The sequence below is a fragment of the Borostomias antarcticus genome (assembly GCF_949987555.1).
Source record: "Borostomias antarcticus genome assembly, chromosome: 17".
Classification (NCBI taxonomy): domain Eukaryota; kingdom Metazoa; phylum Chordata; class Actinopteri; order Stomiiformes; family Stomiidae; genus Borostomias; species Borostomias antarcticus.
Window position 1 is genome coordinate 3,065,242 of NC_140250.1, and position 20,469 is coordinate 3,085,710.

Genomic DNA, 20,469 nt, shown 5'->3' on the forward strand with positions numbered 1-20,469 from the left:
CATGTCTCCCACCCAATTGACCATGTCTAATTCAGTTATTCCTGTGAAATTGTGGGAAATGCATTTTAAAACGCGGACCCAAAATGTATAACTACATCACAGACTGCCAGGTACAGCAGCTGGCACCATCCCGTCCAACCCAGCCCTCAAAATCAAAGATGTGCTATTTCTCCCGTCCTGTTCTATGTGACTTGCTGTCTTCCCTGTGCAGTGTAGGACATGGCCACCAGGGCGCGCTGTTCAGTCCGGGAGGAGTTAGGATCTATGATGCGTCTAAAGATAGCCTGCTTCATATCATCAAGCCAAATGAATATATTGAGGTAGGATCTATGTCCATCCCCCCATTGGTCTCTGCAAAGCGCATTGTGCTGCCTCTGTGTATGGAATGCACTATACAAATAAAGTTTGATTTGATTTGAAATCACACCTCCATGTTTCATAGTTTGATCAGATTTTTTAAACAGATTTGTAGTTCATTTATTATTGGTTAAATTATGGATTATCGGTGCAATCAATACATATACTAACTGTTTTATCTATCAGACGTGGTCTTCATCTGTAGTCTATAGAGCATAACCTCTCATAGCAAGACCGCTACGTAGACAGACAGAACGTTAGACAGACAGCCAGGCAGGCAGACAGAACGTTAGACAGGCAGGCAGGCAGACAGGACGTTAGACAGGCAGGCAGGCAGGCAGACAGACAGACAGACACAGACTGTTCTTCTATAATTGCCATTCCGGGAGGGGAAGGAGAAGCAGTACCAGACAGAGGAACATGTGTGCCAGTAACACCAGTGAAGGTCAAAATCTGGCCACTCTCTCCATTTCTATAAATACACCTTTTTAATTGGAGGGTCCTAGATAGCCTAATGAAAGGTCATTAAAACCAATTGGTAATCTTGAATAAATTATGAACAGCCAGTCACTGTTAGTCTATGCTCGTTTTATCAATTTCTTTATTTCTTTCGCATTACCTTCTTCAATCCTAGGGCTATTAAACATTACACCCTCCAGGCATGAAGAAACCAATCGCATACACGTTCAAACCAATCAGAGACAGAAGAATGCACAGTAGGCCTATTGTCGACCTAAATTCACTATGATGGGAAATAACGGTTTTAATACACTGATGTCTGTCTATCTGTCCGTCTGTCTGCCTGCTGCGCGGAGGATCCGCCCTGCGCCGTTAACGTGATCCCGCACGCCGCCTGCCTGTCGCTCTCTCTCTCTTTCTCGCAGGCGGTAACGCACACTCGCTTTCGCACTGCAGACTTTGCTTTGGTTGCTCAGCCAATAGTTCGCCACTGTCGTACCGGCTGGCACAAAGCTTTTGCCCGATCAAAGTACAAGTCTAGACGGCACAAACTAGCGGCACAGGAGCGGTATTACGAGGCGTGGAAGGCTAGGGAATCACTATATTGTTGCGTTATTTCTCAAAGCGGTGTAGGTACAACAGCAGACTTTTTCAGACATGGGGAAATTTTCGGCGTGGTCTCTCTTTCTGGTGGTCTCTCTGCTGGCAGTGAAAGGTAAGCTCCTCTTTGTTGGGATCTAGCTGCCGGTGCCGGCTTCATCAGATTTTTGTACACCGGCTCTGCCATTAACCGTTTTTTTCTTCATCCTCTCGCCGAATAACGGTTCACGAGAGAAAGTCCGTTTGGCCGGCGGTTGCCACCCAACGCATAATTAGTCAAGACGCGTTGCGGTATAATACAGATGTTTAAAACCAAACCCCGGTGGGTCCATTACGTGCATCTGTCTGGCCGTATTGCTGTGCCATATGTTTCCACAACGAGGCGGAATCTAACAATTTCTTCACATAACATGAATCGATATCAATAGCCTATTGTATGATGATGTAGCCTATGGTGACACCACAGAGAAATGTGATATTAGAGGATACGAGTTAAAGAGATGAAAAAACACAAGCATGATAATTGTCTGTCTTTTGCAGTCTGGTCACATAGCTAGACTACCGGTAACAGAACATCGTGTCCCCTGAACGAAGACGATAATATAGCCCACCAATCGATAGAACACATCCTTTGAGCAGCATTAGGAAACTCGATTCGTTACCAATGAATTAAACATTTTTGGTCTCATTTAGATGCAGCTGAAGTCGTATGGTGATCTGTATGCATCTCTAGTGGTGGTGATGATTATGACAATAAAGGAACGGCTTCCAGTCTGGAATGATTGGCATAGGCTATATTATTAGCCTGCCGGTGGCGGGCCAGATGTGGAGGACAGGTTAATTTAATGGCCAGGTTATTCGTCTCTGTTGGGGGCTGGATTAGTCTGGTCAGTGAAGAGTTTGCCTCCCTCTCCTCTCACTCTCTCGTTCTCTCTTTCGGAGGATCAACCGTTCTTCCCATCATGGCAGGTGCAGGTTCAGACCTCGAGGGTGCCAGTTTCTTCCTCCCATTCACACACGCGCATGAGCGTGCCCGCGCGCACACACACACACACACACACACACACACACACACACACACACACTGTAGACACACGCACACACACACACACACACACACACACACTGTAGACTCACGCACACACACTGTAGACACATACACACACACACACACACACACACACACAGACTAGACACGCACACATACACACATCTTACATCATCTGGTGGCTTGTCATTGAGAGACATTGTGAAACTTCGCCAGTTTCCTTTGTCTCCAATTTTCAGGGACATTGTGTCTGCATGTGTGACCTGTTAGGAGCCCAGGCCAGGCAGCCAGAGAGAGAGAGACGTGTGACCTGCTAGGAGCCCAGGCCAGGCAGCCAGAGAGAGAGACGTGTGACCTGTTAGGAGCCCAGGCCAGGCAGCCAGAGAGAGAGACGTGTGACCTGCTAGGAGCCCAGGCCAGGCAGCCAGAGAGAGAGAGACGTGTGACCTGCTAGGAGCCCAGGCCAGGCAGCCAGAGAGAGAGACGTATGACCTGCTAGGAGCCCAGGCCAGGCAGCCAGAGAGAGAGACGTGTGACCTGCTAGGAGCCCAGGCCAGGCAGCCAGAGAGAGAGAGACGTGTGACCTGCTAGGAGCCCAGGCCAGGCAGCAAGAGAGAGAGACGTGTGACCTGCTAGGAGCCCAGGCAGCCAGAGAGAGAGACGTGTGACCTGCTAGGAGCCCAGGCCAGGCAGCCAGAGAGAGAGACGTGTGACCTGCTAGGAGCCCAGGCCAGGCAGCCAGAGAGAGAGACGTGTGACCTGCTAGGAGCCCAGGCCAGGCAGCCAGAGAGAGAGAGACAGGATTAGTGCAGCCTGGGCATCATTTGGCTACAGGGACGGGATTTAGGATGGAAGGGGGGGGGGGGGGCTCAGCTGCAGTCTCTACTTTGAGAGAGAAGCGTGCGCGTGTGTGTGTGGACTTTTTTTTGGGGGGGCTTGTGTTTCAGCCACGCCCTTCATTAAATGTAATAAGATCAATCCACACTGCCATGTGCTCTATGTCAAAGAACGGAAGAATAGATTACTTATTCACCATCACACACACACACACACACACACACACACACACACACACACACACACACACACACACACCAGCTGTGGCCCGTGCAAGTTAACCAAAGACTAATTTGTGGCTTTAATGCCTTTGATAAGGATGGATCATGATGTTATCTTATCAATATGCATATTTCCAACACCTTTATGACCTTGGCTATCATCTATCACAGTAGTTAACACTGAAGATAACGTGTCATACAGTCTGGCCAATAGGCTCGGTTCACCACCCAGCTATCGAGAGAGAGGGGGGCAGAGACACCACCCTAACCCAGGACCCAGAGAATGGAGAGACCCCGAGGGAAAAAAAGAGAGAGTGAGGTGAGAGAGAGAGAGAGAGGGGGGGAGAGAGAGAGGGAGAGAGAGGAGGGGAGGGAGGGAGAGAGAGAGAGAGGAGGGGAGGAAGGGAGGGAGAGAGAGGGAGAAAGAGGAGGGGAGGGAGGGAGAGAGAGAGGGAGAGAGAGGAGGGGAGGGAGGGAGGGAGAGAAGGGGAGTAGAGAGATGACTCAGTATGAGGTGAGAGACCAGCGATGAGAAGTCACATGGTCTAGTCCCAGGGTCACATGGCAGACAGACAGACAGATAGACAGACCATCTTCTATAGGCATAGCTAATGTAAATGTAGCGTAAGCGCGTTGCTAAATTAAGCACGGTGCCAACCCAGAGATGCTACAATATAAGTAACAGCTAATAGCTTTAATACTAAAAGCTCAGCTATTGAGTCATAAGAAGAAGGAAAAAATCATTTAGAGACGATTGCAATAGTTGAGTAATCAGGGAAGTACTGGTGTTCTGTCTGACAGCTGTGAGGGAGTGGAGGGTAATGGGCTGCAGAGGTAGGCGTCTGGTGCGTCTAGCTGCTGCTGCTATTCTTAGTGTTACAGATCGGCCATGTCTCAGAAGGGGAAACGTGTATGTGGGTGTGTGTCTATTCTGGGTGTGTGTCTGTGTGTGTGTATGTACAGGATGCTTCTATCTGGATCTATGTCTTTGTGTGTGTGTGTGTGTGTGTGTGTCAGTGTGTCTGTCTGTGTGTATAGAGTGTGCTTCTATCTGGATCTATGTTTTGTCTGTGTGTGTGTGTGTGTGTGTGTGTGTGTGTGTGTGTGTGTGTGTGTGTGCGTGTGTGTGCGTGTGTTCCAAGCTCTGAAACCACAGCCCAAGGATATAAGCCCTACTAGTCCTACTACTCAATCAGATCTAGTCATAACACACATAAACCATCACCAGGACTCAAGATGTCGTAAGACGTGTCTTTAGACAAATTAGACATCCTGAGACATGTCTTGACCAGACGTATCCAGAGACACACCTTAAAGACACCTCAAAATCCAGAGACACGCCTTAAATCTGAAGGTGTCTTAGATTTCCACATCTCTGAGACAGCCTAAGGTGTCTAGGGATTTGGGATTCATTCCCTAGTTTAGTTCTTTTACACACACTGAGACAAAGAACATTTTCAACTTTTATCAGCACGTCGGAGGACGCGTCAATAAATGAACCACAGTGCCACATAGCATACCACAGTCAGTGAACGTCTTCCTGACCACGTTTGACCCTTTGACCCTCAATTACCTACTTCCCCTCACCCTCACTGGTTCCTCAGAATGAAGAGTAGGTTCAGTGTTCTCGCTCATGGCGCTCCTGACCCCTCCGTGTTTTGGATACAGAGGCGCCAGACGCAGGGGAACATTAGCACCGCCGCTACCCAGGAACCGCCTGGCTGCGAAATCACCATGGCGACGGCTGTGAGAATAATGCAGTGAATTTGAGTCGTTCTCTCAGTCGCACGTCGCCTTTTAGTATCGGAGAGGGTTAAGAGGGAGAGGGGGATTTAGAGGCATGCCTGAGGACGCAATGAAATAAAAAATGTACTTTAGTCGATTTTGGGTCACAACCTTGGTCATAGTGTGTACCTACTTAATGCCAAATATTTTTCACATTTTATTTTTCGTTGTAATCTTATATAAAATCCTATTATTTTTTTCTTTCTGTAAAACAAAATCTCCCGAGTGCTTACGTCAATGCAAGAGAAAGTTCAACCAATAATCTTACGACATCCACCCATCAATCAAGGCTATCCGTCTATCGAATCTGTCTAAAGTTGTTATAACCCACCCCACCCGTCAATGTTCCAATCAAATTCCTCTAAATGTTAAGTCCTGCCCCTCTAGCCTGTTTGAGTCGGAAATACGTCAAACTACGGAAGTTAGATGATCTCAGATGTCCTTTTCAGCTGGACTTTAACCTTTAACCTACAGTATACACACACACAAACACACACACACACACACACACACACACACACACACATACACACACACACAATACAAAGATTCTTATCTTCCTCTAATTGAAAAATCAATACACCCAACTGCAATTCTCTGAGAATAATCCCTTTGTGAGAAACGATAGCCCTTGTCAGCTTTAAATCCTCTGTGATCAGTCATGAAGGGAGAGAAGGCTTCTGAAGGATGAGATCAGTATGCGCACGTGTGTGTGTGTGTGTGTGTGTGTGTGTGTGTGTGTGTGTGTGTGTGTGTGTGTGCGTGCATGCTCCAAGACTGTACAATGAGGTCTCTTGTCTACCGGCTGGAAGAATGTGGAGAAACTGTCATGCTGGACTTTGTTGATATCCAGATATAGTATGATGCGGATATGATGCCATGCATTCTTCACACACACACACACACACACACACACACACACACACACACACACACACACACACACACACACACACACACACACACAAAGGATCATTGGAGAGGGCTCAAGTAGGAGAGAGCTGAAGCCATAAAGTCCACAAAACTTTCTTCTATAGCTCCTTTGTTTGACCAAATCAGCAGGAGACACCTGTACAGTCACACACTTCATACTGTAGGAGCCGACAAAGAGTTACGACAGCGTAACAAGGTACAATAGACCGCAAAAGCTGCACACAAAGATCAGCCTTGTTGCTATACGTTGGGTGCATATAATAGGCCTAGTGCCAGATGTAGAACCGACTGTCAGATATCTCCCAGATAGCAAGCGGATGTGTAATGATTCTGGGCCATATATGGGCCGGAACTAAGCCACAAGGGCCAGATCTGGCCTGTATATGGCCCAGATCCGCTTGCTATCTGGGCTGTCATAGAGGTGACCAGGGTTGGGGTTTGGGGCTCATTCTCTTATAGCCCTTTTCCACCAAGAAGGAACCGGTTAGGTTCCAATTAAGGTTACGAACCAATTAGGTTCGCGAACCTAATTTTGAAAGGTTCAGAGCGTTATGATGTGCACATAACATGTTTATTTTCAGCCTCCCATTTCCCCCTTCCTCAGGCTGCTTTTGTATATAAGAATTAGTTCTTAATTGTTTGCCTGGTTAAATAAAGGTAAAATAAAATTAAAAAAATTCGACCAAAAATAATTGAGTTCGGAAACCCTAAAGTTGGTTCCGAACCGGCCCCAAAAAATAGTAGGTTTATAAGCGTGAACCGTGACGATATCGCGGGCGTGGTCTATAGATTTGCGAGATTTGCTGTAAACACGTTACTCAAGGATAAGAGTGGTAATCGACCGCTTCAGCTATGTGTAAATGTGCGCCAGGAAGGCGCCCAAGTGTGAATGATCTCATTCTCTCTATGCTAAGTGCCAACTATCTGAATAACCAGCCATCCAACTGACTTTATACAAATTATACAATTGACAATCCCTAAAACAATAGTGTGATGACGACCTACTACAATTATAATGAAGTAGACTAGGCCTACGCAAGCCACCACCTAAACAACTTTACACATGCCTATATCTCCAAGCTAATGACGTACAACGGTTCCACTCGAAACTGGTCGAAACGCGGTCCCGTTCCCTAGATAGAACCAAGGTTCCAAGAATTCTGAACCGAACCTGTTCACGAACCAGAGTTACTTTGGTGGAAAATGGCTGTGTGGGCTCAGAACAAGAACCGAGGACATTGTCCCAGCACTTGTCCATCAGAGTTTTTCATTCCCCTCTCTTTCTCACACTCCCTCCCTCTCTCTCTCCCTCCCACCCACTCATCCGTCCATCATCCTACCCCCCTCCATCCCTCTCTCCCATTGTAGCCCTGGCCCGGGATGACGTCGCCGGGGAAGATGATCTGAATCTAGCCGACGCTTTAGGCGGGGATGATGACACCGAACGAACTGCACGTAAGCACAGGAAACCAGTCACACACGTACACACGCACGCGCACACACACACCACACACGCATGCACGCACACCACACACACACACACACACCCATATATACTACACAAATACACACATTACTGTACAAATGCTTCCAACACACTTTATGTTACCACACAGCTAAAACTCTTTACTGCGCCATTTATCCACGTAGAGATAGACTCATAAATTCTTCACGTGAAGTCGTCTGACATAATCCTCAATGTCTTTTCCCACCTCCTCTCAGCCACCCTAAAACCCAAACTACCGGCCACTGAAGATGGTAAGTACTGTACTACTGATCAGTTCAGTTCCGTTCAATTCATAGGGGCCAAAGAAAGTGAAAAATAAAATATCAATGAGAAGCAAAACAAACTAGCCCTAACCCTCTATCTCCATGCTAAGGATGCTCTGATATCTAAAGGATCATATTTTACAAATGCTTGACTCAGCAGTCGATGCAGCGCTTGACCAGCGGAATACTCGCTAGAGCGCAAACTCTGCTCGTCATTCCATCGGATCCCAGGTCGCCCGGTGATATAAATCAAACGCGCCTCTAATGGCTTCTGTGCCGCCCCACAGCCCTGGACCTGGACTTCGGAGTGGACGACGCGGGGACCCCCACCAAAGCTCCACAGAAGGCTGCCCCCCTGGCCACCAAGGCGCCCGTCAAGCCCAAGCCCAAACCAGGTGAGCGGGGGAGCAGGGGGTCGGGTGATGGAGTCTGGTCCCCAGAGGGCGGTTATGAGCGAACAGGGCCTGCCTGCATGTCTCTTGCTATACAAATAAAGTTTGATTTGATTTGATTTGATTTGCTATGGTAACCTGGCTGGTAACCCACTAACCCCTCTAACCACCTGCTATGATGAATAACACCACACTGTGATTGACAACTACACAAAACCAGCTTTCAGGTTGGCTGTATGCGACACCCAACCCCACCAGGCACTTTTATGATCTTTGTTGCTATTATTATTTTTGTTGCTGTATTAATTTATAGTGAATTCATCAGAATCATAAATAACAATTTAGACGAGAATCTAGCCTATTTTACGTGTTTATAGCTAACCACACCAGCTATTTCTTATGATAATAACATTGATTTTACACTGATTTTAATTATATTTTTATGAATGGTAACTTTACATCAATAACCATGAATAACCGTTCGAGACTACATGCTTGTGCCTGATCCAACTAACCCCGTGGTGCCGCCCCCGCTCACTAACAGACGAGACCCAGATGGATTTCTTTGGGCCGACGCTCCGCCCAGGCCTGCTGCCCCATTCGACCCGGGCCCCCAGCACCACACGGACGCCCCCTAGGGGTCAGCCCGGTTGGTACCGCAGTTACCTCGATCGCCGGTCCAACGGACCCCACCCCTCCATCGCGTCGTTTTAAGCCGTAACCCGCGGTTGGTGGAACGTCGCCACGTGGACCCAGCTAGCTAAGTCTGAGTCGGCAGCTCAGAGAAGGACAACGCTGTTGTTGTTGTTGTTATCATCCAAAGGTGCTGTTGTTGCACCCCCACAATCAGCCGTCCGGTCGACCAACAGCGGGTTATGGCTATAAAACGTCGCCGTGTGCCCTTGATTGTGAACAGAACAATCGATAAGGCCACTACTGGACACATGCCTCCATCTTGTTGTCTCTTTTGTGTGTCACTGTGTCGACTCAGATGTGTAAATAACCATCTGTCTTTCCTTAACCATCTGTCTTTCCTTAGCCATCTGTCTTTCCAGGGCCGGATTTAGACTCCTCTGGGCCCCATCTCCCATCTTGTTATTGGTTTTTGTAGTCTGATGTTTACCTGTCCGACGGTGACTTTAAAGGCTCAAAATATCGCCCACGGACCTCGAGGAATTTGGGTTGTGTGAATGCTCACTGTGTGTGTGTGTGTGTGTGTGTGTGTCAGCACCTTGTTCAGAAAGGTGTCGCACCAGTCCACCCCCTCAGTAGACACACACTCACCAGGTTATTCACACACTTCATATTCATGTTTTTTTGTGTTTGTGCATGTTGTTCAGTGTTTGTCTGTGTATATCTGTGTCTATTTCTCGGATGTTGGAGAGACCTTTGTTCTGATTCTGTAAGGCTTCCAAGTGACCAAATAAACAGACAGTTGATGCAGGAATTACCTTTGGACCTAATCTGTATTGGTTCTGTTAACCTGTAAACTACTGGAGGAAGGGTCAGGGTTGACCCTCATGTTCTTGCTGACCTTTGACCTCTGACCTACAGCTGCTGATGACCTTGACCTGAGCGACGCCCTGGACCCCAACAACGACATTGGAGGGAAGGACAAGAACAAGGGACAAGCAGGTCGGTGCTCATCTTAGTAGTATTGTTAAAGTAGTTTAGTTTATTGTAGTATTTGGGCTTGACAGCATGTCACAGTACTATAGTGGTAGTATTAGTGTCATATTTGTAGTATAGTATTACTATTGTAGTATCCTTTAGTATTGGTGCTATATTTGTAGTACTTTGTGCAATGGCCATTCAAAACGTGCCTGTTCGGAATGGGCTGATTGCTGAGGGCTGAGGCCTTTTTTTCGGGAACCGCCCATCCAAACGACTTCACACTCGACACTGAGTTTCCTCGGGTCCTGATTTCAACTTCATACTGTACAGCCCCCGGTTCTCGAGAAAATAGATATACAGACAGATAGAAACTCCTCCCATTATAGTATGATAGTATGACTGTTGTAGTATTCAGTAGTATTAGTGTTACATTTGTAGTATAGCATTTGTAGTATAGTATTATTATTGTAGTATCCAGTAGTATTGGGTGTTCCATTTGTAGTATAGTATTATTATTGTAGTGTCCAGTAGTATTAGTGTTCCATTTGTAGTGTAGTAGTATAACTGTAGTATCCAGTAGTATTGGGTGTTCCATTTTTAGTGTAGTATTATTACTGTAGTATCCAGTAGTATTGGGTGTTCCATTTTAGTGTAGTATTATTACTGTAGTATCCAGTAGTATTAGTGTTCCTTTTGTAGTGTAGTATTATTACTGTAGTGTCCAGTAGTATTGGGTGTTCCATTTGTAGTGTAGTATTATTACTGTAGTGTCCAGTAGGATTGGGTGGCCCAGTAGTATTATTATTGTTGTAGTGTCCAGTAGTATTAGTATTCCATTTGTAGTGTAGTATTATTACTATAGTATCCAGTAGTATTAGTGTTCCTTTTGTAGTGTAGTATTATTATTGTAGTATCCAGTAGTATTAGTGTTTCATTTGTAGTGTAGTATTATTACTGTAGTAGCCTATCCAGTAGGATTGGGTGTTCCATTTGTAGTGTAGTATTATTACTATAGTGTCCAGTAGTATTGGGTGGCCCAGTAGTATTATTATTGTTGTAGTATCCAGTAGTATTAGTGTTCCTTTTGTAGTGTAGTATTATTATTGTAGTATCCAGTAGTATTAGTGTTTCATTTGTAGTATAGTATTATTACTGTAGTGTCCAGTAGTATAAGTGTTCCTTTTGTAGTGTAGTATTATTACTATAGTGTCCAGTAGTATTGGGTGGCCCAGTAGTATTATTACTGTAGTGTCCAGGGCTTGACGGCGTGTCGTGTACTCGTCAGATAAAGGAGCAGGAGGCGGGGGCAGGGGAGACGGGAGCCCCAACAACAGAGGTACTGGGGGTAAGAACCCCGCCCGACCCCAACCACCCAGCCTGCCCTCCGGAAGATAAACCTAACCCTCTCTAGAACCTCCCGCTATTCTACTGTATCCAACACTTTCTCCCATACCCCCCCCCCCTCTCTCTCTCTCTCTATTGGAGACCTACCTTCCTTTCTTCCTTCTCTCCTCCTGGTCTCTCTCTCACCGTTAACAAGACCTGCTGGGGGAGCTCTCCACTCAGAAGTACTAAAACCTGCCTTCTTGGTGTGTGTAGATGTGTGTGTGCGCGTCTCTGTGTGTGCATCCTGTTTACTGAGGCACCCACATACGAAGCGCATTGTGTTGCCCTTGTGTATGAAATGTGCTATATAAATAAAGTTTGATTTGATTTTATATAACTTATAGAGCTGAACAGAAACCACATCCTCGCTAACTTTCTCTTAAAGCACTTCCCTTTCTCTGCCCACCTGGCATGGGGATGGTAGCTACAGTAGTGGGGCTCCCTCTGGATCTTGTAAAAGGCTGAATAACCCTCTCTTTCCTCCCCAACCTGGCAACCCAGCCACCTCTCCTCCTTCATCCCTCTCTCCTGGGTGACCTGGCCTATTTTTTCTCCTCCTTCTCTGTGTTTGGAGTCCATCCTCCAGGGTCTCTATTGACTGTGTACACCGGGGTCGTCGACGGGCTGGATGGAAATGTATCAGAAATGGGTTGCCAAATTCATTGCCCTTCATCCCCCCTCTTAGGTGGATCTTTCTCAGACACCGACCTCTCAGAAGTCGGCAAGGACGACACCTACAAACCAGACAAAGGCAAAGGTATCTCCTCATCCTATATGTAAAGCATGAATATAATGAGCAGATGAAGGATTAATAGATGTATACTTCACTGCTGAAATCGACGCAGATCATGAATATGGGTCATCAATGATAGTGCTAGATTGCATGAAGATGCTGCTCCACCTCTCCTATGACATCACATGATAACATCACATGACATCACAACTCTCGGCCCGACCCGCAGGTGGACGCGGTGGAAGTGACCAGCTGGACAACACTGATGACAACCAGGGTAGGATGGAAGTTCATTCTTCTTTCTCTTCTGTACTTTTTAAAAAATGTTTAATTTTTAATTATTATTATTTATTTTTTTAATGTTTAATTTAAAAGCAGATTGAACGGACGCCATCCAAGCACAGTGGGGCCGGTTATATAGTACATCATGCCCGGGGCTGGGGCAGGGGTGTTCGACATTGGAGTGTACCATTTGTCTGTTGGCGGTTGTTGGGATGTACAGTATGTAAAGTAGGGCTGTCAATCGATTAAGAAAATCGCGTTTTGAAATACATGGAGGTGAATGAGCCATAGTTGCATTCATTCCCATGTATTTCCAAACGCGAAAACAACGGCAGTGAAAAACAATCAGAGTCTGTTAATGATGAGTTTGTAACCCCGATAGTTATCTATCTTATCGATAGATTCAGCCTGTTATTTTGGCTATTTTGGTTCTTGAAGTGGTGTTTTTACAGCGAACTTTTAACATTGAAGTCAACCGGCACTTCCGCATCCGCACCCCTAATTACGTCAGACTGACCAATATGGCAGCTGAGGTGAATAAGGCGAATTGCGACCAGTTTGTCTGAGGTAGACTTAGCCTGCTCATTCTGTGCTGCCTGCTCTCTGTAGCCTATGGGGTCTCTTTTTTAATCCATTAAAAAAAATATATATATATATGTTTTTAATCGATTAATTTACATTAAATTAACACACCTTCACACTCAAAGTGGTGCGCCTTTCGCCATGGAATCACTTTATGTGACTGTGTGTGTGTGTGTGTGTGTGTGTGTGTGTGTGCGTGTGTTTGTCTCCCTGCGTTCCAGGCACCATGGCTGAGACAGGAACCATCGCCGGCATCGTCAGCGCGGTTGCCATGGCGCTGGTGGGCGCGGTCACCAGCTACATCTCGTACCAGAAGAAGAAGTTCTGCTTCAGCATACAGCGTAAGGATCAGGACTGGGATTCACCAAATCCAGATTATACTGTATAATCTGCATATGATTTAGAACATAGATTATATTATATGTCGTTTGGGATCGTAATCTAATCCAATCTAATCTAATTTAATCTAATTTGTCATAACAAATTAAGATGGCTGTACCCGGCGTGGGTACTTGAAAGCCACGATTCTCAAGATGTAGGCGTCTTAAACCTCACGGCGCACGTTGTCGTCTTGTTCCCGTCACAGAGAGCCTGAACGCCGACCCGGTGAAGACAGACAACCCAGACGCGGTGGTGGCCACGGAACCTCAGGGTAAGAGACGAGGAGAGAAGGGGGGGGGGGGGAGGGGGGTGAGAGGGAGCGAGGGCAGGGGGGGCAGGGTAGAGGAGTGGGGTGGGGTTGGGAGGAGAGGATGGAGGGGGGTTGAGGGTAAGAGGAGAGGGCGGAGAGCCTCGGTCTTAATGGTGCGTAGGTAACCGTACACCCGGGTATGCGTTGAAGAGAACCGGTCTGGTGGAGAGAGAGAGAGAGAGAGAGAGAGAGAGAGAGAGAGAGAGAGAGAAGAAAGGAGAACAGAGGGAGGAGAAGAAAACAACAGAAACGCGAGAGCAGAGGAGGGTCTCCCCTCTCGACCCGGTAGGACGCTCAGTACCTGACCAGGACCCCTCCTCCTGTAGAACGTGTGTTAACTGAGCTTTAAACTCTCAATGCAAACAAGCCAGGATCTTCATAGAGATGTGCAGTTCCATGGCTTGGTAACAGAAGATCATATTCATGGATATAAAATAGTGTAGTTAATGAAAATAGGACAGATTGATAAAGCGTTAACTGTTTGTTGTACCCCCCCTCCCCCCTCTCTACAGTCCAGCAGACCCTCCTGGAGCCCCCCAACGCTGAGCCCCCCAGCGAGGAGAACGCTGTGTAACGCTGCTCCGGTTCTCACTCACACACACACACACACACACACACACACACACACACACACACACCCTCCTCCACTGTCTCAGCACAAAAGGGAGTGAAGAGTCACATCTGTGCGCTCCCAATCTGCAGATAACACCCCCCGCTTCACACACACACACACACACTCACACACACACACACACACACACATACACACACACACACACACACACACACTATTGAAGGAAATTCCCACTCACACTCCTGAGCCGTGGTGATGCACAGAGATCGGCAAGCTCAGTCTGAAATGTAGTCATGTTGACATCCGAAGGTTCATCCATAGGGTGTGTGTCCACCGGCAAGCTGTATTTAAGAGCTGGCGCTGTTTTCTCGTTGTTTACAATCGGTAATGAGCTCTAGGGCGCTATAGAGACGAGAGCTGTGTTCCAAGCTCTTTTTAGCGCTATAGCGCCATGAGCTCTAGGCTTTTAAAAAATAAAAAAAAGTTTTTTGGGCTAGAGCGCAGGCTGTAAAAGGCTGTTCTGACGATGAGGACAGCCGCTTTTTGGCAAAACTGCAAAGACAGCAAACGTTAGCACTAGCTAACATTAGCTAGCTATCTTAATTTGGCTAGTTAATCTGTAGTCTGCAAAAACACGACGCTCGTTGCTAACGTAGGTGTAAAACATTGGTAGCCAAGCCAGCTCTAAACTCCAGCTCTAGAGCGCTCTAAGCAGCTGTAAGCTTGGCGCTGTTCAGCTACATACAGCTCACCGGTGGACACACAGCCTTAGTGCTCAAGAACAGAAACTAGACCTACAGTGAACATTCTAGAATAGATTCTAGACCCTCAACATTCTAGAACAGATTCTAGAGACCCTCAACATTCTGGAAGAGATTCCAGATCCTCAACATTCTGGAACAGATTCTAGATCCTTATCATTTTAAACAGGATCTGGGACTGTAGTTTAGAACAGCAGACTATATTCTAGAACAATGTATTCTTGGCTGGAATGTGACTGTTGTTCTAGGGCTTCACTGTCAACATGGGGGACTGTTAGTTTGCTGGGCTCTATTGTCCCACTCCCCTGCCAAACATTGTGTATATATGTTTTTTAATTTATTTGACTGTTGAAACACCACTATACTAACACTTTTTTCAATATTGACTATGACTGACTGAGAGGACTAAATTAAGTTTAGCTTGTACCGGTAATTGTCCTGAGATCTCTGAATCATCTTTAGGGCCATAGAACCTAAATATGTCTCAGACATCACATTGGACCCTAGTCTAATCGAAACAGGCCCTCTGATTGGTGGAGAGGGTTGTCTATCAAAACCGTTGGTGGATCCTTTGCTCTGACACATCAAAAAGAAGAGATTTGACATCAATGCCTAGAAGACATATCACAAAAAATAACAGGTTCTATGAATGTCAATTGATATCTGACTTTGCACTTTCATGATACAAAATAATCTTTTGCTAAAAACAAAGACTGAGGGAGAGCACATGCTCCCCCCCAGTTTGGAATGTGCGCTCCAAAAGAATTCTAGAATTTTCCAGAGAATGCCCCCCACCCCTCCCCCTATGTATTGACCTCTATTGTTCTATTGTTACTATCGTTCTCCTGTGTTTTTGTAACATTTCTACCTTCATTGTAAATACTGGCTGAGTGGCCTTGCCCCCTGACAGCGTTTTCAGTGGTCACTCTAGGACTGGTGTCCAAAAGGGGGCTGCATTTTTATAGCATTGGGAGAAGAAAAAAGATGAAAAAATTAATCGATCACTTTCAATTGAATGACGTACTAACCTAACCGAGAGCTGCTTGTCTTAAATGGTACAATTTTGTTTTTTAGAAAGGAGAACAGGAGAAAAGGCAGGAGGCTGAAGAAGGCCTATTTGCCTGGAAAACGTTTTTGTGTTGATGATGATAATGATAGTGATGATGAAGATACTACTAATACTCTTTGTAACTGTTAAAGCTGTTCGTTGCGTTGAGATGCCAGTGCTAGAATGTCCCTTTTAAGGGCAACAAGTGAAAAGTCAATGTGAAACTTTAAATTATGCTCCTCTGTGGACTGAGGTAGACTACAGCGACGGAGACGGAGGTGTCTGGTTTAATAAGGGAATCATTTAAAGGTGCAGTATGCGGTTCAGTTCAGAAACATTTTTGTAATTCTCATTACATCCCAACGGCAATCAATAAATAAAGTGCTCTGACACTAACATGATATAAATCTTTCATCTGTGGACGTTGCAGGACTGTAATAAGTGCGTCCAATCATTTAGAGTTGCCAACTTGGAATGATTGGATGGCTTACCTGCCTGTTAACCTACTTACCTGCATAGAGATTGTCATTTGTTTTCGGCCAGTTTAGAGGAGAAGCTTTAGAGGGAGGCCTGAAGGGAGGGCTGGGGATTTTGTCGGTTGCATTTTTCAAGATCTTTAAAAAAAAAAAAAATCCTAAGTCTAACAAGAAATCATGAATCACATACTGCACCTTTAAGGGTTATGTAGACTAGAAAGCGTCATATAAGTTGTTAGCGCTACTAAACGGCATAGTAGTTAGTTAGTGGTTGGGCTTTTGAGTGTTGTGTTTCTACTGGACGTTGCTTTGTAAGAGCTCTAGGAGAGTGTAGACTGAGGGAAAGTTGTGACACGCTTGTACATATGGCAGTGAGCATTTCTGTGTTTTTACTATTCTCGTTGTATGAAACCAACTATCCTTAATATTTACGGTATTATCCTATACACTCTTGTTCCTATGTGTGTGTGTGTGTGTGTGTGTACGCGCGCATTTTTCTGCGTCTGTCCCCCCCCCCTCCTTACACTGTAGTTGACTAGAGGGGGGGTTTGTCTAAACTAGCTGAATTTATCCAACAATGTTTTTTGTAGGTAGGACAGTTTCCAAGTGACTTAATTCAGAAAACGACCCCATTAGTACAAATCTAAGACAGTACCCTATCCACTACTGAGTATACTTTGGCTTTTAATCCGCAGTAGTGCACTACATCACCTACCCTACTATGTGTACATTCAAAAGTAGTATGCGTACTGGGTAGTGTGTAGGGTTGCCGTTGGCTTCTATATGCTGCGCCCTTGTTCCGTTCGGCTAACCTTGTTGCCTTGGAAACGCAGCCTGATCCGACCCCACCCCCTCCTCCTCTGTGATGCTCCTGCATGACATCACTTCCTGTTGTCTCTGGCTGCCCCTAACAACTGAAAATATCGTGGCCCTCTCTAAGAGGAAGTAGGTGTACAGCTGTACCTGGATCAGTTTGTTACAGCTCTTGGAGAGAAGTTAGTGGTATAGTCCCTTTAAAAAGGCTGCACTGTGGCCTCTACGAACACTCTTGAATTCTCTTTTGAAAGCATCTTCAGTAATACAATACCAACTTGTGGTGAGAATTTAAGCGAAATGCCTGGTAAAGATTGCGGTCGTAATGCCTGATCCCACATCAGTTGTTATGGGGCAGTTTGGTTCGTGGAGTGTAACTCCAACTTCTCTCCTCTCTCGTCTCACCCACTTTCTGGCGGGCGTGGCTGTAGCCTCCTGGCTCCTAGCCCCGCTACTGACGGTGCTGTGCTGTTCTCTATGCCTTATATCCCGCACGCTCGCGCTGGGACCTGCAGTACTCAAAACAAACGCACCCAAGTGACAGCCAGACCTGGGGCTTGAAGGATTTCTGTCTTTCAGTGACTTTAGGTACGGTTGATTAAGGTTACCAAGCAGGCCAGAGGGGAACGGTGTACAGTTTTGGGCTGCAAAAGACAGACAGTCAGACACTGATGTCTGGAGGGAGGGAGCGGGAGATATATCAAGTGCACCTGAACTGAATGAAAGGCAGGTATTCTTCTTGTGACCCAGGACTGGTTAAGAGCTGTGCTTACACACCAACACAAACACATACACACGAAAAAATGAATGTTAAAACGAATGTTTACCGAATGTAACACTCTTCTCTTATCTCAGTTTCACGGCGGCGTCTCTCACTTCTTGTAGCAAAAATGTCAAAGCCACCAAAGATGTAGCAACGACGGATTGGATAATTCTCATCATGGCCTTTGCAGGTGTGCGCACTGGGCGCTCCACTGCCACCCCAAACTCTAAGGAAAAAACTGTGCTCGCTTTTGTAAACGATTGCATGTTTCGACACAACCAAAAAGATTTTTAAAAAGAGAGAGAGAGAGAGGGGTAACTCTTTTTACAAAGCTTCGATTTTAGGGGCCAATTTGAATGTTTAAATGATATCCCTCCCCATGATGGCATCGCATAAAAACCACAAACAATTCAAATAAACATAAAACTCTTAATTACATCCTATCACACAAATTGGTAGAAATGGACTGTTACCCGCCCCCCCCCCCCCACACCCTCCTATAGACAAGCCTTATTGGATTTAAGAGCACAGTAGAGTAGTGTGTGTGAGAATGAACAGTGAGACTTCGGTTGTCGAGTGGCTTTGTGTGGTGATTGTGTAGCGTCTCTACCCAGATGCAGTAATACAGAGAACTATTGACTCTGATCCTCCGATGCCCGGTCGATAACGCTCACCTAACTATTGATAACTCTTCATCTGACCCGGTGATAGTTTGAGGTTGAGAGGTCGAGCGTCTGTGGATCATTCCTTTCATATTAATGGGTTGTCTAACTTTTGAATTTTGCCTGACCTGGAAATTAGATAATTTGGAGCTTGTAGCTGAAGGAAACCCTTTTTTAATGGATGTAGGAGTTCTGACTGGCGACTCTGCTCAGTTGGTAGGTAGGTAGAGGTGCACTCGGGTTCTCTGGACTTTAAAGGGTTAACTTTAGACATATCAGCAGGGATGAGAACACCCTAATATAGTGGTCTGTCCACACACAGGCGTAAAGCACCCAGCAACAGTAATGACATTAATGTACAGAAGTGCATGTTTGGGTATTTAAATAGCAGTAGTCTTTGGAGGTTTTTTTCTCATTGGGTTCTAGGATGGACCAGGGAGTACTGGTGTTGAATGTGGAGGTACGCACTACCAGTGAAGAATAGGGCGACACAGACAAGGGTCGGGCAGTGATGATGTCATAACAAGGTGACCAGGAAGCAGATATCGGAAGCCAGCAGTTCCGGATAGTTCCGTTGTAGTATACGGACATGCCGATGACCTCTGCCCTGTGCCCCTCTGTGTCACTCTAGCGTGAGGTCATCCAGTCGTTGCACTAGCCGTGACTTTCCAGACCCACTGACCAATTAGAACACAGGGCTCGTATGACGTCGCAATGTACCACACCATGATCGCGACTGTAGTGTTTACATCAGAGACCGATGTGTCTGTATCTGCATCAACATGTTACACTATAGTGCCTGTCTACAGCTGCAGTATACACACACACAGACACTTTTTCAAAGGTATAGATGGTCTCAGAAGGTTACTGGTTTACTATGGATACATCTGTGGGACAATCTTCACTAACTGTGATGATGAAAATAATGCTATTGTTGCAGATTTCTACTACTGTCTGTGTAGCTACCTATGTATTTATCTATATATCTATCTCACTTCTGTATCTCCCTGGCAATACCACCTGGAACGCTATTGTTAATACATTGAAACCCAATAAAAATCATTTGAAAAGAAATAAAAGGAGACACACATGACTCTTCGTTTCTTTGAGTTCTGTTTTTTTTTACTGTGGAATGTCAGAAGTTTATTATTTTTATTTTATTAAAATGGCTCATAAGATAGTGGCAGGTTTCTCATGGGTTTACAATTTTCATGGGTTTACAAAAGTATAAGGGCATAAACAATAATAACATTGATGTCAAATACACATGGCTGAAAAAACGGTTAAATATGAAATAAGCACACATACTGGAATACAATATTAAAGGCATTGAACAATAGGTGCAAAAAGGTGAATATCTACTGAAACAACTGAAATTGATCGTTATTCTTAACACATGACGGTGAACAGTAAATCGTGTTAGTCTGTGACCACTAGGGGGTGCTGTGGGCACAGAGAGAGACAGAGATACAGAGGAAGATTGAGAGAGACAGAGCTTGAGAGAACATCATCCATACGCGCCCTACAGAGGCAAAAGTTCCAGCAACAATGGCGGTGATTCTAGTTATCTGTGTCTTTATGGACCTCCTTCATTCACTGGTAATGGTATCAGTCATAAACCAGCACATACAGGAAGATCTGGGACCTGCTCTTGTAGCAACAGTTCAGATGTCGACCCCAAC

At 45.6% G+C, this 20,469-nt stretch overlaps 2 protein-coding genes across 3 annotated transcripts in view; one reads left to right on the forward strand and one right to left on the reverse strand.

Annotated features, from left to right (window-relative positions):
• The first annotated feature begins 1,454 nt into the window (after window positions 1-1,454).
• Window positions 1,455-14,282, forward strand: cd99l2 (CD99 molecule-like 2). Its single transcript, XM_084451610.1, has 12 exons — window positions 1,455-1,531; window positions 7,609-7,695; window positions 7,963-7,998; window positions 8,298-8,405; window positions 8,947-9,051; window positions 9,957-10,037; window positions 11,302-11,361; window positions 12,088-12,159; window positions 12,365-12,412; window positions 13,221-13,340; window positions 13,586-13,651; window positions 14,203-14,282. The coding sequence occupies exons 1-12, from the start codon at window positions 1,474-1,476 to the stop codon at window positions 14,262-14,264; spliced, it is 903 nt and encodes a 300-aa protein (XP_084307736.1). The 5' UTR covers window positions 1,455-1,473; the 3' UTR covers window positions 14,265-14,282.
• Window positions 14,283-19,922: 5,640 nt separating this feature from the next.
• mtmr1a (myotubularin related protein 1a) overlaps window positions 19,923-20,469 on the reverse strand; it is a 14,023-nt gene continuing 13,476 nt past the window's right edge. For both annotated transcript variants that reach the window (XM_084452198.1, XM_084452197.1), the window contains one exon: window positions 19,923-20,469. This exon is cut by the window's right edge and continues 1,472 nt beyond it. The gene's annotated coding sequence lies outside the window, so the exon portion shown is untranslated.